The following is a 17,684-nucleotide window of genomic DNA, read 5'->3' as shown; positions in this document are numbered from 1 at the left end:
GGTCTGACCTAGAGTATGTGGACAACTACAAATACCTAGGTGTCTGGTTAGACTGTAAACTATCCTTCCAGACTCACATTAAGCATCTCCAATCCAAAGTTAAATCTAGAATCGGCTTCCTATTTCGCAACAAAGCCTCCTTCACTCATGCTGCCAAACATGCCCTCGTTAAACTGACTATCCTACCGATCCTTGACTTCGGCGATGTCATTTACAAAATAGCCTCCAACACTCTACTCAGCAAATTGGATGTAGTCTATCACAGTACCATCCGTTTTGTCACCAAAGCCCCATATACTACCCACCACTGTGACCTGTACGCTCTTGTTGGCTGGTCCCCACTGGCTCCAGGTCATCTATAAATCACTGCTAGGCAAATCCCTGCCTTATCTTAGCTCATTGGTCACCATAGCAACACCCACCCGTAGTATGCGCTCCAGCAGGTATATCTCACTGGTCATCCCCAAAGCCAACACCTCCTTTGGCCGCCATTCCTTCCAGTTCTCTGCTGCCAATGACTGGAACGAACTGCAAAAATCTCTGAAGCTGGAGACTCTTATCTCCCTCACTAACTTTAAGCATCAGTTGTCAGAGCAGCTTACCGATCACTGCACCTGTACACAGCCCATCTGAAATTAGCCCACCCAACTACCTCATCCCCATATTGTTATTTATTTTGCTCATTTGCACCCCAGTCTCTCTATTTGCACATAATCTCTTGCACATCTATCATTCCAGTGTTAATACGAAATTGTAACTATTTTGCACTATGGCCTATTTATTGCCTTACCTCCATAACTTGCTACATTTGCACACACTGTATATATATTTTCTGTTGTATTTTTGACTTTATGTTTTGTTTACCCCATATGTAACTCTGTGTTGTTGTTTTTTATCGCACTGCTTTGCTTTATCTTGGCCAGGTCGCAGTTGGAAATGAGAACTTGTTCTCAACTGGCTTACCTGGTTAATTAAAGGTGAAATAAAAATAAATAAATAAAAGAGGTAACTCTGGGTCTTCCATTTCTGTGGTGGTCCTCATGAGAGCTAGTTTCATCCTAGCGCTTGATGGTTTTTGCGACTGCACTTGAAGAAACTTTCAAAGCTCTTGAAATGTTCCGTATTGACTGACCTTCATGTCTTAAAGTAATGATGGACTGTCATTTCTCTTTGCTTATTTGAGCTGTTCTTGACATAATATGGACTGGATCTTTTACCAAATAGGGCTATCTTCTGTATACCCCCCTACCTTGTCACAACACAACTGATTGGCTCAAACGCATTAAGAAGGAAATACATTCCACAAATTAACTTTTAACAAGGCATACCTGTATATTTTTATTTGTTTAACACTTTTAGTGTTACTACATTATTCCATATGGGTTATTTCATCGTTTTGATGTCTTCACTATTATTCTACAACGTAAAAAATAGTGAAAATAAAGAAGAATCCTTGAATGAGTAGGTGTGTCCAAACTTCTGACTGGTAGTGTATATATATATATATCACAGGAGGTTGGTGGCACCGTCATTGGGGAGGACGTGCTCGTGGTAATGGCTGGAGCGGAATTAGTGTAATGGTATCAAATTTGCTCCGTTCCAGCCATTGTTATGAGCCGTTCTCCCCTCATCAGCCTCCACTGAATATATATATATATATATATATATATACATACATCTTTTCGACAAAGGGGACTGATTGCCTTTTCCCCTTTGAATGAAGTTTCTACCCAGAACTATCCATTCCCTACACCAGAATGTGCTTTATAAGATGCAAAGGGACGCAGGGCATTTTCAAGGTTAAAGAGAGGGAGAGAAAAAGAGAGTGGGGAAAAATGGAAGAAGGGGGATGAAGTTATTGATTATTTTCATAAAATATAGTATGAATACCTCCAGGGTATTTTCTTATACAGTAAGCTGAGATGAGCTGTCTTGGGCTACTGGATAGAAGACCCCCAAGCTAAGATTTGTGAGTCTGCATGTGTGTGCTTTTGCTTCCCTCCCCCTCTTCATCTTTCTTCCACATTTCCCTTCCTCCCTCTCTTCCTCACTACCCACTCTTACCCTCTCATTTTCACTTCTCCTCCACACACTCTCTTGTTCTCTCACTGTCTCCCTCGCTCTCAATAATAGGTTTCTATGTAAAGCTCAGGTCTGCATCTTAGGGCTCAAACTCACACTCCTAATGACGCAAGTATTCCCACGGCAGAGTCACACATATCTCTCCCTTTGTTATGGGAGCTACTTTTTATATGGGATAATGAATGGAGATTAATATGGAGGTTTGTGCCTGTCAGCGTGCATGTGTGTGTGTGTGTGTGTGTGTGTGTGTTCTCCTTCATCTACTTAAGCTAAACTAATGAACATGACAGAGCGGTAAGGTGAGCCATTATTCATTTGCGGCTGTCCGAAGCACAACGCGATTGAAATTCAACTGTATTAATCATCCTTTAAAAAATACATGTTACAACTTCATTAATCAGGGAAATGCATTCACGTTTAAAGGGTAAACTAGGGGGTTGAAGTAGAATTAAGCACACTGTAAGGGAGGAGGGTAGGTGGTTTAAGCATCCTTTATACACTGAGTGTACAAAAACATTAGAAACACCTGCTCTTTCCATGACAAAGACTGACCAGGTGAACCTGTGAAAGCTATGATCCCTTATTGATGTCACCTGTTAAATCCACTTCAATCAGTGTAGATGAAGGGGAGGAGACAGGTTAAATAATGATTTTTAAGCAATTGAGACATGCATTGTGTATGTGTGCCATTCAGAGGGTGAATGGGAAAGACAAAAAACGTAAGTGCCTTTGAACGGGGTATGGTAGTAGGTGCCAGGCGCACCGGTTTGTGTCAAGAACTGCAACACTGCTGGGTTTTTCACGCTCAACAGTTTCCTGTGTGTATCAAGAATGGTCCACCGCCCAAAGGACATCCAGCCAACTTGACACAACTGTGGGAAGCATTGGAGTCAATATTGGCCAGCATCCCTGTGGAACGCTTTCGACACCTTGTAGTCCAGGGGTAGGCAACCCCACTTCATGTTTTTGATTTAACTGACCTGGAACACCAGGTGTGTTGAATTTAGGCAATCACTGAACTGATCAATTAACTCAGTTGGTCAGGTGTGGACCCTAGATGGACCAGAATCCTGCAGTACCTTTGGCACTCCAGGAACAGGGTTGCCTGCCCCTGTTATAGTCCATGCCCTGACGAATTGAGGCTGTTCTGAGTGCATAAGGGGCTGCAACTCAATATTAGCTAGGTGTTCCTAATGATTTGTCCACTCAGTGTATAATGGATAAGAAGACATACTGTACATCTGATCTAAAAGGTTGGTTTATTTTGAAGTTATCCGTTTTAGGTGTGTGTTGAATATGCCAGGTCGTGGTCGGATGCTCTAGTAAACACTTTGCCTCACCCTGTTTGGGGATTTGATGCATGATCACAACTTGTTGTGCTGTGATTTGGTGAATTCACAGCTACAGTCGTGGTCAAAAGTTTTGAGAATTAAGTATTGGTCTTCACAAAGTTCGCTGCTTCAGTGTTATGATATTAATGTCAGTTGTTACTATGGTATACTGAAGTATAATTACAAGCATTCCATAAGTGTCAAAGGTTTTTATTGACAATTACATTAAGTTTATGCAAAGAGTCAATATTTACAGTGTTGACCCTTCTTTTTCAAGACCTCTGCAATCCGCCCTGGCATGCTGTCAATGAACTTCTTGGCCACATCCTGACTGATGGCAGCCCATTCTTGCATAATCAATGCTTGGAGTTTGTCAAAATTTGTGGGGTTTTGTTTGTCCACCCGCCTCTTGAGGATCGACCACAAGTTCTCAATGGGATTAAGGTCTGGGGAGTTTCCTGGCCATAGACCCAAAATGTCGATGTTTTGTTCCCCGAGCCACTTAGTTATCACTTTTGCCTTATGGCAAGGTGCTCCATCATGCTGGAAAAGGCATTGGTCGTCACCAAACTGTTCTTGGATGGTTGGGAGAAGTTGCTCTCGGAGGATGTGTTGGTACCATTCTTTATTCATGGCTGTGTTCTTAGGCAAAATTGCGAGTGAGCCCACTCTCTTGGCTGAGAAGCAACCCCACACATGAATGGTCTCAGGATGCTTTACTGTTGGCATGACACAGGACTAATGGTAGCGCTCACCTTGTCTTCTCCGGACAAGGGGTTTTCCGGATGCCCCAAACAATCGGAAAGGGGATTCATCAGAGAAAATGACTTTACCCCAGTCCTCAGCAGTCCAATCCCTGTACCTTTTGCAGAATATCAGTCTGTCCCTGATGATTTTCCTGGAGAGAAGTGGCTTCTTTGCTGCCCTTCTGGACACCAGGCCATCCTCCAAAAGTCTTCGCCTCACTTTGCGTGCAGATGCACTCACACCTGCCTGCTGCCATTCCTGAGCAAGCTCTGCACGGTGGTGCCCCAATCCTGCAGCTGAATCAACTTTAGGAGACGGTCCTGGCGCTTGCTGGACTTTCTTTGGCGCCCTGACGCTTTCTTCACAACAATTGAACCTCGCTCCTTGAAGTTCTTGATGATCCGATAAATGGTTGATTTAGGTGCAATCTTACTAGCAGCAATATCCTTGCCTGTGAAGCCCTTTTTGTGCAAAGCAATGATGACGGCACGTGTTTACTTGCAGGTAACCATGGTTAAGAGGAAGAACAATGATTTCAAGCACCACCCTCCTTTTAAATCTTCCAGTCTCTTATTCTAACTCAATCAGCATGACAGAGTGATCTCCAGCCTCCAGTCCTCGTCAACACACTCACCTGTGTTAACGAGAGAATCACTGACATGATGGCAGCTGGTCCTTTTGTGGCATGGCTGAAATGCAGTGGAAATGTTTTTTTGGGATTAAGTTCATTTTGTCAGGCCACCAGCAACAATGACGAACGTCCTAACCACTGTCCGAATAAGGGACATCTCTAGGACATGTGCTTATTGGACCAGTATAGTTAGGCCCTGTCCAGAACCCCCCCCCCTCCCTAGGCACTTGTGTAGAACTGAAACAACTTGATAGGTGTAAGCAATAGGGTGACTGCACTTTGAAGTAAATCTCAGCTCTGTTAAAAGTACATTCAAGAAAATATGTTATTGATCATAGTGATTCAGGAGTATCATTAAAACAAGTTCATATGCGCACCAACTATACAGAATGCCCTTCAATTGCTGAAATAAGTAAATCAAATCAATGATGAGAATAGTCAGATGAACGGATAAGTTCATTTTCACGGCACAGAGGGACTTTGCAATTCATCTGATCACTCTTCATGACATTCTGGAGTATATGCAAATTGCCATCATCAAAACTGAGGCAGCAGACTTTGTGAAAATTACTATTTGTGTCATTCTTAAAACTTTTGACCACGACTGTACATTCCAGCTAATAATTCATAGAACATTTTTTTGTATCAGTTGTCAGGACCCGCCTAATGATCCCAAAGAAACGTTCTCCCCAAAACATTTTTCATTACACATCACGCCTTGTTACTGTTGCATCAAGGCCCTGATTGGTGAACCACTGATCCATTCAAAACTATTTGTGTCTGTTGGCAAGGTTAGGGATACTCACACAGTACTTTTAACATAGTGTTTCAACTTACATATTTGACACACTTTGAGATACATGATTACATTGTGCATGTTCATGAGAATCTCCCCATTCCACAGTGAGGTCCCATTAGTTTGTAGCCCAAATGGATTGGACGCTACCAAACAGAAGTTGGCACATCGACGGTATCGACTTCAGACGAGTCTCCTGACACTTGTGGGGGTCGTAGAGCAAAACAGAGAACACCACCGTGTTTGTGAGAGTCTCCCCTTTCCATATGTTATAGACAGAAGCATGCTACATGGCAGACTAATCCTAACTCATCTCTCGGCATGTCCAGCCCATCCATTATCTCAGCCAATCATGGCTAGCGGGAAGGTTCCTGTCTTTTTCCGTGGCTAAACCAACTAGCCTCGTAATTTAACAATTTAATTCGTAGTTACAGATGCCATACAAGTTTGTTATGAAGGCAGAAGGGATTTCTTCCCAAAAAATTAATTTTGATAAAAAAATAAATGTTTACGTTCAAATGCTTCTCCTGTGAAGTGGTGATGTGTGACATACGCCTAGTTTCCTGAAACGAGTCGCATATTACTTTTATGAGTAATGGAGTAATATAACGAGTTACTGTTTTTAAATATTGTAATATTATTACAGTTACTTTTTCAAGTAACTCGTATATATTTGTTTTAAGCCTTGTCTCATGCTAACAGAATTCATACCAGTTTCCAATTGGCTATCGTAAAGCTGAAAATCAAAGAAACATAGCAGCTCTGTTGTTACCCCGCTTAACCTTTTCCTTGTGGAAATGCTCCCATTATTTTGAGTTAATTGAGGAGAAAGAGAATAACAATGTTTGTCAAATGCAAACTCTGCAAAGGCAGCATTGATCTCTTCGTCCAGAAACACCATATCAAACCTAAAAAAGCATCTGGAGGTCGTGCACAAAGGAACAAAGCTTGTACCCAAAGTTCCAGAAACGCGTGAAAGAGGAGAAATCTATACACATAATGATAATAAACATACAAGTGTTCTAACGGAGTTTCCATATAAGCAATCGAAACGTCTGATAAATGCAATTCCAAACTGCAATAATGACACTAATACTGTATATTGCTAAGAATGTGAGAGTAGGATGACTTCCCTAGCGGATCTGGAACCCAGGCCACCAGCACCAATGACGAACGTCCTAACCACTGTCCGAATAAGGGACATCTCTAGGACATGTGCTTATTGGACCAGTATAGTTAGGCCCTGTCCAGAACCCCCCCCCCCCCCTCCCTAGGCACTTGTGTAGAACTGAAACAACTTGATAGGTGTAAGCAATAGGGTGACTGCACTTTGAAGTAAATCTCAGCTCTGTTAAAAGTACATTCAAGAAAATATGTTATTGATCATAGTGATTCAGGAGTATCATTAAAACAAGTTTATATGCGCACCAACTATACAGAACGCCCTTCAATTGCTGAAATAAGTAAATCAAATCAATGATGAGAATAGTCAGATGAACGGATACCTGACATGAACATGGTGCCGTAGCAGGAAGATCAGAGTACCATGCACCAAGAGGTTGTGAGTTCAAATCCCAGGTGAGGAATAATGGTTACTGTATAAATAAATATGCACAATGTAATCAAATATGTAAGTTGAAAACAGTGTATGTTAAAAGCACTGTGTGTGTGAATATCCCTAACGTTGCCAACAAACAAAGAGCTATGAATGTATCAGTGGTTCACCAATCAGGCCCTTGATTGGCTCGGCAACAAGACGTGATGGGTAATACATTTTTCTTTGGACACATCAATGTTCCCATGAAACGTGTCTAGAACATTAATATCTTATGTTCTGAGAAGATGGCAACCATGGTCTGTGTATGTTTGGTGGGACGTTGATGGAATATTCTCCTAACCCACAGAAAACTGGATACATGAATGTTCTTGCAACATTCTCATTTAACGCGTCTAGAACATTAATATCTTATGTTCTGAGAACATTTGACATTAAAGGAATGGTCTCTTGGAAATATTCCTTGCACATCATGGGAACATTTCCGTGAAAACGTTAGTTAAGGACCTAATGAGACTCTTAAGGGAATGTTCTCTAAAGTTCTGGGAACGTTTGTTCTTAGCTGTGATCTTCGCATTTTGGCTCCCTTCCACATTTCAACATGCAGTGATTACCAGTGTACCACAGATACTTATGCTATAGGGTACCTACAGTATAGGTTCTTAAAAGGTCTATAGGAAGTATCTGTGACTGTGCCGTATGGTGGTTTGGTGCAGTGGTTTCCACACACATCACGTACCTCCTCCTTGGTTTTCTTGGAGATGACTCTGAACCAGTCTCCTATCATACTGAGCACGGCAGCAAAGTAGGCTAAACCAATCAGGATCCAGAACCACACCACAGGCTTGTAGTAGTCCAGATACTCTATCTCAGAACCACCTATAGGGAGGAGACAAACACACATTTAATAAAGAATATACAAGCTTTTAGTGATATCACACCTCTAGCCAGAGAGAAGAAAAGAGAGGGGGAGACAGAGAGAGAGGAGGAGAGAGAAGGAGAGAGAGGCTATGCCACACAGAGTATTGATTATTGATCTTCTACTGTGAAGAAGGGGACAGAAATCACGTTTTGTCTCAGTAGATTTAGCACAAGTGTGATTTCAAACTAAACCTTTTTAAGACAAATAAGGGTGGATAGGAGAGGGGGATAGGAGAGGGAGAACATACAACATTGTCAGAAAAGATAGCTCTTAAATACCTTTTTCAAGACCTTTTTCACCGGCCACAAAGTCGCCGAAGCCGATGGTGGTGAGGGTGATGACCACAAAGTAGATGGACTCCAGCGTGCTCCAGCCCTCTATGTGTTTAAAGATGACCGCCGGCAACGCCACGAAGAGGACACAGCCAAACAGGATGAAGATCACCGTGGAGATCACCCTGATCTTGGTCTGGCTCACTTTCCACTTCTGAGGGAGAGACTGGGAGGCATGGTAGAATAGATCAACACATTAATAAAGAGATGGATAAAGAAATGAATAAATAAACGTGGTAATGGAATGTATGACATAATTAACATTTGAAAACAGTACAAAAACATCCAGGGCTCTATTTTAACAAACCTAACGCAATTCTTTAAATAGCCTGCCCCATATTTGCTAAATATGCTGAACATGTTTGCAGTCCACATTTTTCTAATTGCATTGCTTCAATATGGAAATCCATTGTTAAACATAGGCTATAGCATTCACACTGATATAGGGGCTAGGCCTACTGTAATTTGTAGTTTGGACATGGACGTGCCAAATATAGTCAATAGGTAAGATTCAATTCACTAGGCTATTGATAAGGACTAAAAAGACAGTGTATAATTCTTATCAAATTCTAATAAAACGAAACAACAACTTGTTTTAAACAGGGTATGTCTAAATACAGTAACAGGCACCATAATTGCTCCTCGTGGATGTATAATACAGACAAGGCAACTTAGACAATGGATGGTTTATGCACATCCCAACCTTTCAAAGGAGCTGCATGGACAAAAATAATGTCCAAAATAAAGAAAAAGCAGGAATGTATGTTGACTGTTTTGCTGCTCGTGATATTTTAATAAAAGATTGGTTATAGGCTACTGATTAGGCAAAATCGATGCCATAATCAATTGCGTTACCGCTAAGACCAGCTTTTGGTGAGTCTTAAATATCACCAGTAGCACTGCTTGAAATTGGAACATGTTTCTAAGGACACAGCTCAAATATTTCCACCCTTCCCACGAGCTGATATAAGACAGTTAAATTACCAACCCTGGCGCCAGGGTTGGAAAATAGCAAAGCTCTGGCTTTTACATATCGAAATTGCCAAGGAGCGTGCATTTGACACTAGCACCGCCTTAACGCCAGCCGAAAATAGAGCCCCCAGTCTTTAACAAGGCCTTTTTCCAGTCACTTCACAATGAGATGAGTCATTTCCTTGTGTTGGCATTTTTCCTGGAATAAATGTTCAGTGTTTTGAATGTCACACACACAGTGGGTCTGCCAATGAGCTTTACTGACATCATGTTCCTTACAGACCATGTCATACTGTATGCCATCAGGCTATACATCATTACATCAGCAGGCTACATCGCAGTCACCAGACAAAGTTTAATTCAAACCCATAGAAAGACGTGTAACATGGGCTCCCAAGTGGCGCAGAGGTCTAAGGCACTGCATCTCAGTGCTTGAGGCATCACTACAGACCCCCTGGTTCAATTCCAGGCTTTATCACAACCGGCCATGATTGGGAGTCCCATAGGGCGGTGCACAATTGGCCCGTGTTTGGCCGGTGTACATTTACGTCATTTAGCAGACGCTCTTATCCAGAGCGACTTACAGTTAGTGCATACATTATTTTATTTTTTTTCATTCTTTTTTCATACTGGCTCCCCATGGGAATCGAACCCACAACCCTGGCGTTGCAAACGCCATGCTCTACCAACTGAGCTACCTCCCTGCCGGCCATTCCCTCCCCTACCCTGGGCCAATTGTGCGCCACCCCATTGGTCTCCCGGTTGCGGCCGGCTACAACAGAGCCTGGATTCGAACCAGGATCTCTAGTGGCACAGCTAGCACAGCGATGCAGTGCCTTAGACCACTGCGCCACTCGGGAGGTGTAGGCCGTCATTGTAAATAAGAATTTGTTCTTAACTGACTTGCCTAGTAAAATAAAATAAATAACAGGGGTATGACAGTCTGTAGTACTAGTAAACCTTCTTAATACACTGAAGTGTACACTCCACGATAGAGTCCTTGTCCTTCCCTAGACAGTGGGTTACACAAGCATGAGAACAGGGCCTGTGGGACTGAGACTTAAAGAAGGGTCATCCTCAGATCAGCTCATCAGTGATGTGTTCCACTGTGTTTTACAGCACACAGCAGCTAGAGCCCAGAGAGAGACAGAGGGAGAGGTCAGAGTCAGGACTGAACCCTATAGGTCCAGCCTTGGGCCCTGACAATAAATGTTGATACGGAGGGAATAATTATGATTTATTTAACCAGGTAAGACCCATTGAGGTTAAAAACCTATTTTGATGAATGATGATGAATAGACCATAGCCGCTTGCCAAGCATAATATACTGTATATTTCACAGCTCACTGGCATAAAAAAAAAACTAGAGTCGATTGATGTGCCTGCGTGTCACACGTGACATAATTTTAAAACATTGAATAGCTCCCGTGTTTTTATGAGACTTACCGTTTCTCGCGGGGCAGCTGGTAGTTTAGGGGTTAAGAGCGTTGGGCCAGTAACTGGAAGGTCGCTGTTTTGAATCCTGAGCCAACTAAGTGAAAAATCTGTCAATGTGCCCTTGAGCAGGGCACTTAACCCTAGTCGCTCTGGATAAGATCGTACAGTGGGGAAAAAAAGTATTTAGTAAGCCACCAATTGTGCAAGTTCTCCCACTTAAAAAGATGAGAGAGGCCTGTAATTTTCATCATAGGTACACGTCAACTATGACAGACAAATTGAGAAAAAAAAATCCAGAAAATCACATTGTAGGATTTTTAATGAATTTATTTGCAAATTATGGTGGAAAATAAGTATTTGGTCACCTACAAACAAACAAGATTTCTGGCTCTCACAGACCTGTAACTTCTTCTTTAAGAGGCTCCTCTGTCCTCCACTCGTTACCTGTATTAATGGCACCTGTTTGAACTTGTTATCAGTATAAAAGACACCTGTCCACAACCTCAAACAGTCACACTCCAAACTCCACTATGGCCAAGACCAAAGAGCTGTCAAAGGACACCAGAAACAAAATTGTAGACCTGCACCAGGCTGGGAAGACTGAATCTGCAATAGGTAAGCAGCTTGGTTTGAAGAAATAAACTGTGGGAGCAATTATTAGGAAATGGAAGACATACAAGACCACTGATAATCTCCCTCGATCTGGGGCTCCACGCAAGATCTCACCCCGTGGGGTCAAAATGATCACAAGAACGGTGAGCAAAAATCCCAGAACCACACGGGGGGACCTAGTGAATGACCTGCAGAGAGCTGGGACCAAAGTAACAAAGCCTACCATCAGTAACACACTACGCCGCCAGGGACTCAAATCCTGCAGTGCCAGACGTGTCCCCCTGCTTTAGCCAGTACATGTCCAGGCCCGTCTGAAGTTTGCTAGAGTGCATTTGTATGATCCAGAAGAGGATTGGGAGAATGTCATATGGTCAGATAAAACCAAAATATAACTTTTTGGTAAAAACTCAACTCGTCGTGTTTGGAGGACAAAGAATGCTGAGTTGCATCCAAAGAACACCATACCTACTGTGAAGCATGGGGGTGGAAACATCATGCTTTGGGGCTGTTCTTCTGCAAAGGGACCAGGACGACTGATCCGTGTAAAGGAAAGAATGAATGGGGCCATGTATCGTGAGATTTTGAGTGAAAACCTCCTTCCATCAGCAAGGGCATTGAAGATGAAACGTGGCTGGGTCTTTCAGCATGACAATGATCCCAAACACACCGCCCGGGCAACGAAGGAGTGGCTTCGTAAGAAGCATTTCAAGGTCCTGGAGTGGCCTAGCCAGTCTCCAGATCTCAACCCCATTGAAAATCTTTGGAGGGAGTTGAACGTCTGTGTTGCCCAGCGACAGCCCCAAAACATCACTGCTCTAGAGGAGATCTGCATGGAGGAATGGGCCAAAATACCAGCAACAGTGTGTGAAAACCTTGTGAAGACTTACAGAAAACATTTGACCTGTGTCATTGCCAACAAAGGGTATATAACAAAGTATTGAGAAACTTTTGTTATTGACCAAATACTTATTTTTCCACCATAATTTGCAAATAAATTCATTAAAAATCCTACAATTTGATTTTCTGGGGGAAAAAATCTCAATTTGTCTGTCATAGTTGACGTGTACCTGTGATTAAAATTACAGGCCTCTCTCATCTTTTTAAGTGGGAGAACTTGCACAATTGGTGGCTGACTAAATACTTTTTTCCCCACTGTATGTCAAATGTAAAAAATGTCTTGCTGCAGCTCAATCCCCTCTTTCTCCCTTTTCCATAACATGGGGCTTGTGAAACAGGATCCGGACAAAGAAATTGTCTGTAAAACTCAAACAGTTTGAGCTTGCAACTCATACTACCCCATCTTCGAAAGATGAGACTCTCACGAACTCCCACAAGCTTTACAGTGTCTGAACTTTCAGATGCCCACGTCCTAATTTCAAAGATGTCTTCTTACAAAACTGACTGTCCAGACCAAGCTACAAACTAATAAGTCACCAACATCGACAGGTAAGACTTTCAAAAACATTTAGCCCTCGCTTGTTTGCTCTACGACACACACAAGCTTTAGGGGAGTCTTTAGAAGGTAACCCAGTACCACACTGTACAAACGTCACAAAAGTGAATAGGGTGTAAAAAGTGCCATATCGTAAAACTTAAATGAATGGGTGTTTATTTGCTTAAATCACTGAACACAACAGGGGCTTATTAGAGACAGGCTTCTATATGAGCCAGGCGTCTATTTCCTTAATGCACATAGCTTTTGCTCATTTGCATTGTTAATTGTTTAATTCCAGCATTCACTTCCAGCATTTTAATCAATTTCTTAATTTCCTGCACTAATGTGGTATCATTTACACAATGTGTCACGTTTCTTTTGACTTAATATGCCTCTATTTTGGGAGAAAAAAAACTTCCTTGACAGAATAATTATTCTCAGCTTTGACTTTGCATTTTCGGCGGTTCTTACTTTTGCCACTAGAAGGCGATCAGCCGATTTCTGGGGGTCTGTACTCCCGAAGTTGTGGACTGTTTTTGTGCTTGCCAGTTAGCTGTAAGCAGCCAATGGCAAGCAGTTTCTTACTGAATTACATTACTTAATTATTTAATGTAACAATTCAAACATTAAACTTCGTAAACAATTCATGGTAACCTCGTAAACAATTCATTTAGACTCAGCGTTTATTTGAAACAGACACTTCAAATCCTTATTCCTTATTTTGTCTGTTTTGCCATTTAAGAATGTGTTATTCAGTGCGTTTCTATGGACTATAGCAGTAAAGGCCTCACTGCAATATTTTATCAAATAATAAAAAATAAAAAATAAAATGTTTATATACCTACAGGGGTCCTAAAATTCAAATCAAATAGCTAAATGATCCATGGTATGACAATCTTAAAACAATTACATATGTTAGCTTAGTAGATATCGCGAACCAAGGGCTTAGACTCACAGGGGCTCTCCTGTCTATGTTTCATCTGGATACTGTACTACTGTCCTACTCTGCTGCTCCCTATGGGCAACACTAGCAGAGAAACACATCAATCAAAGCTCATCTTATAAAGCCTTCAATTAAAGAGAGCAGTAATTTCCGCCTAGCTCGGTAGTAACAAATGAAAAACAATGCAATTCAGTCACTGTAATAGTTCTAACAAGGACAGAGAAATCATCAAACAGCTCTCTGTGAGTTTTGTGTTGGCTGGTGCCTGACTACGGCCTGTTTGATAGCCCAGGTTTACATGCTGCTCATTGTGGGTGGTTGTGGATCGGTGCGGCTCGCTGTACCTCATTGTGAGTCGTTGTAGGTGGGCAGAGAGGGGAAAATTAATGACTGACTATAAAACTTTGCTCTCGTTCCGTTTATAGAGTATGTGTCTTCCTGGCTGAGCGATTGTCCTCTCTAATCCCACTCACAAAGTGTGTGTGTGTGTATGTGTGTGTGTGCATTTGCGTGTGTGTGTGTGCAGTTAACAGTAAGAGCAGAGTGCCCTGGTGATAGGTCTCCTCCAGTGAGGGATAGACTCTCCTTACTGTCATTAATAATGGCTGTACAGGTTTGCTACAGCAACACATCCAAGCCCTTCTTTTGATTTCACTCTTGTAGTATTGCTCTTAATATTCAGTCCAGAGTGAGGGATACTACATGTATGGGAAATAATTCCATATCCTCATGTGAGCTGGGTAACCACTCAAATAGTCTGTCTTTTACAATTGGTCTCCAGAAGCTGTTGTCGTGGCAACCCAAATAATGCATGCACAGTCAAACTACTTCTGCATTGAAATCTCCTTATGCATTGGTAATGAACTGAGGGGGTGTAGAAGCTGACTAGCTAAAAACAAATACTCAACTACTAGAATGTGTGGCCAAAGAGCTCTATTTTCATGTCATCCAACAAATGTAAATGCCTGGAGTTGCTAAATGGCATTGGCACTCGGATTGGAACCGGTGCTATGGTCAGATGACAGGAAAATATAACTCTTTGGACATACACACCAGTGGTGGTTTTGGTATTGAAATGAGGATGTATAAGCAGAAAATAACCCTATACCTAGAGTAAAATAGGGTGGTGGATCTTTGATGTTATGGGGAAATGTTGCTTCCACTGATCCTGGGGCCCTTGTTAAGGTCAATGGCATCATAAACTTTACCCAGCACCAGGACATTTTTGACAAAAACCTGGTTGCCTCTGCCAATCAACATTTTGCAATGGCCATCTCAGTCTCTGAACTTGAATCCCATTGAAAATCTGTGGTTTGAAATTAAGAGGGCAATCCATAAGCGCAGAAAATGGATATCAAGGATCTGGAAAGAAGGATTCAATGATTCTGTATGGAGGAATGGTCTAAGATCCCTCCCAATGTGTTCTCCAATCTCATAAAACATTTTAGAAAAAGGCTCAGTGCCGTTATCCTCGCAAGGTGAGGTATTGAAAGGTATTGAAAACAGGGTGCCAATAATTTTTACATTCCCATCTTTTTGAGAGAAAAAATATTACTTGTCAAAATCTCTGTCACGCCCTGGCCTACAGAACTCTAGCTAGTTTGGTCAGGGTGTGAATATTCTAGATTTGTATTTCTATGTTGGCCGGTGTGGTTCCCAATCAGAGGCAGCTGTCGCTCGTTGTCTCTGATTGGGAATCATACCTAGGCAGCCTTTTGGCACTATCTAGTTGTGGCTTCAAGTTCCGTGTAAGGTTTGTTGTGTTGTACCTTTGGACTTCACGTTTCGTTTCCTTTGTCGTGTGTTTATCGTTGAATAAACATGTACGCATATCACGCTGCGCCTTGGTCCGACCCTTCTTTAAACGATCGTGACAGAAGAACCCACCAAACGAGGACCAAGCAGCGTGCTAGGTGGAGGAGCAGAGAGTATGGACTTGGCGGGAGATAAGAGAGGATCTGGCAAGGCAGATGGAGGCCCTGAAAGGGATCAGGGTGGAGAAGGAGAGAGAGCCCCAATATTTTTTTTGGGGGGGGCTAAAAGGGTGGTCGGGGAGTGACATAGAGGAGCCCCGACCACTGCACTCGTGGGGGCTCAAGGAGGAGTCCTCACTGGAGGAGGACGGGGCACGGAGTTTAAAGGACGGAGACAGTCATAGACCTCCAGCGCCGGTTCCCAGTCCGGTACGCCCCGTACCTGCTCCCCGCACCAAGCCAGTGGTGCGTGTTCCCAGTCCGGCCCGGCCTGTTCCTGCTCCTCGCACCAAGCCTGTGGTGCGTGTTCCCAGTCCGGCCCGGCCTGTTCCTACTCCTCGCACCAAGCCTGTGGTGCGCGTCGCCAGTCCGGCCCGGTCTGTTCCTGCTCCTCGCACCAAGCCAGTGGTGCGTGTTCCCAGTCCGGCCCGGCTTGTTCCTGCTCCTCGCACCAAGCCAGTGGTGCGTGTTCCCAGTCCGGCCCGGCCTGTTCCTGCCCCTCGCACCAAGCCAGTGGTGCGCGTCGCCAGTCCGGCCCGGCCTGTTCCTGCTCCTCGCACCAAGCCAATGGTGCGCGTCGCCAGTCCGGCACGGCCCGTGCCCGTTCCACCGGTGCCTGGTCCGGCACCGGTCAGTGGCTCCACTCTGGAGCCAGAGCAGTCCGCTCCACCGGTGCCTGATCCAGCTCCGGTCAGTGGCTCCACTCTGAAGCCAGAGCGGTCTGCTCCACCGGTGCCCAGTCCAGCTCCGGTCAGCAGCTCCACTCCGGAGCCAGATCAGTCCGCCCCACCGGTGCCCAAGCCAGCTCCGGGCAGCGGCTCCACTCCGGAGCCGGAGCCGCCACCGAGGCTGGAAGCCCACCCGGACCCTCCCCTATTCAGTCAGGATTGTGCGGCCGGAGTCCGCACCTTTGGGGGGGTGGGTACTGTCACGCCCTGGCCTACAGAACTCTAGCTAGTTTGGTCAGGGTGTGAATATTCTAGATTTGTATTTCTATGTTGGCCGGTGTGGTTCCCAATCAGAGGCAGCTGTCGCTCGTTGTCTCTGATTGGGAATCATACTTAGGCAGCCTTTTGGCACTGTCTAGTTGTGGGTTCTTGTTCCGTGTAAGGTTTGTTGTGTTGTACCTTTGGACTTCACGTTTCGTTTCCTTTGTTGTTTTGTCGTGTGTTTATCGTTGAATAAACATGTACGCATATCACGCTGCGCCTTGGTCCGACCCTTCTTTAAACGATCGTGAAAATCTCTTTCTCTGAGCAATTGCATTAGTATAAAATAATATAATTTTCAAAAAACTTTCAGCATACAATATAGCTCAGTATCTGTATTATTTGTTTTATACAATCTTTTTTGCTCATCTTTATCAAGGGGGTCAATAATTTTTGATCTGACTGTATGTATGTCCATTATTATGGGTTGTCTGCACACAACATACTGTTTCAACAGCCTGATCCTGCAACTGCCACTACGAGATGAGCATAGGGGAATGTAACCACTCTCAAATTAATAGACGGAGCTATGGATGCAAGGACTGAGACACAAACAGACATGAAACGTTTAAAACTCACCCCAACGATCTTCTCCACTCTGTTGATGCCTTTCCCGAAGATGGTCCCAAGCTGGTCTCCAACACCAGCCAATAGGAAGCCAAAGAGGGGGATTCCCAGGAGGGCATAGATGATACAGAAGATACGGCCCCCCTCCGTGTGGGGAGAAATGTTCCCAAAGCCTAGAGAGAGGAGAGAACACACACACACACACACAAACACACAAACACACAGGGAGAGGTTAACTAGACCAGGGTTTCCCAAACTCGGTCCTGGGGCCCCCCCAAGGTGCACGTTTTGGTTTTTGCCCTCACACTACACAGCTGATTCAAATAATCAAAGCTTGATGATGAGTTGGTTACTTGAATC

General features: G+C 43.5%; 1 protein-coding gene across 2 annotated transcripts in view; it reads right to left on the bottom strand.

Moving 5' to 3' along the window:
- The window catches only part of kcnk2b (potassium channel, subfamily K, member 2b), a 46,910-nt gene that overhangs the window by 6,697 nt on the left and 22,529 nt on the right, over positions 1-17,684 (bottom strand). For both annotated transcript variants that reach the window (XM_045210215.1, XM_041860407.2), the window contains exons 4-6: positions 17,337-17,497; positions 8,343-8,562; positions 7,882-8,021 (exon numbers count right to left, since the gene is read on the bottom strand). In XM_045210215.1, the coding sequence (XP_045066150.1) occupies positions 7,882-8,021; positions 8,343-8,562; positions 17,337-17,497 (521 nt within the window). The remainder of the gene's footprint in view (positions 1-7,881; positions 8,022-8,342; positions 8,563-17,336; positions 17,498-17,684) is intronic.

The sequence above is a fragment of the Coregonus clupeaformis genome, chromosome 33 (assembly GCF_020615455.1).
Source record: "Coregonus clupeaformis isolate EN_2021a chromosome 33, ASM2061545v1, whole genome shotgun sequence".
Lineage (NCBI taxonomy): Eukaryota > Metazoa > Chordata > Actinopteri > Salmoniformes > Salmonidae > Coregonus > Coregonus clupeaformis.
This window is presented reverse-complemented; position numbering and strand designations above follow the sequence as displayed.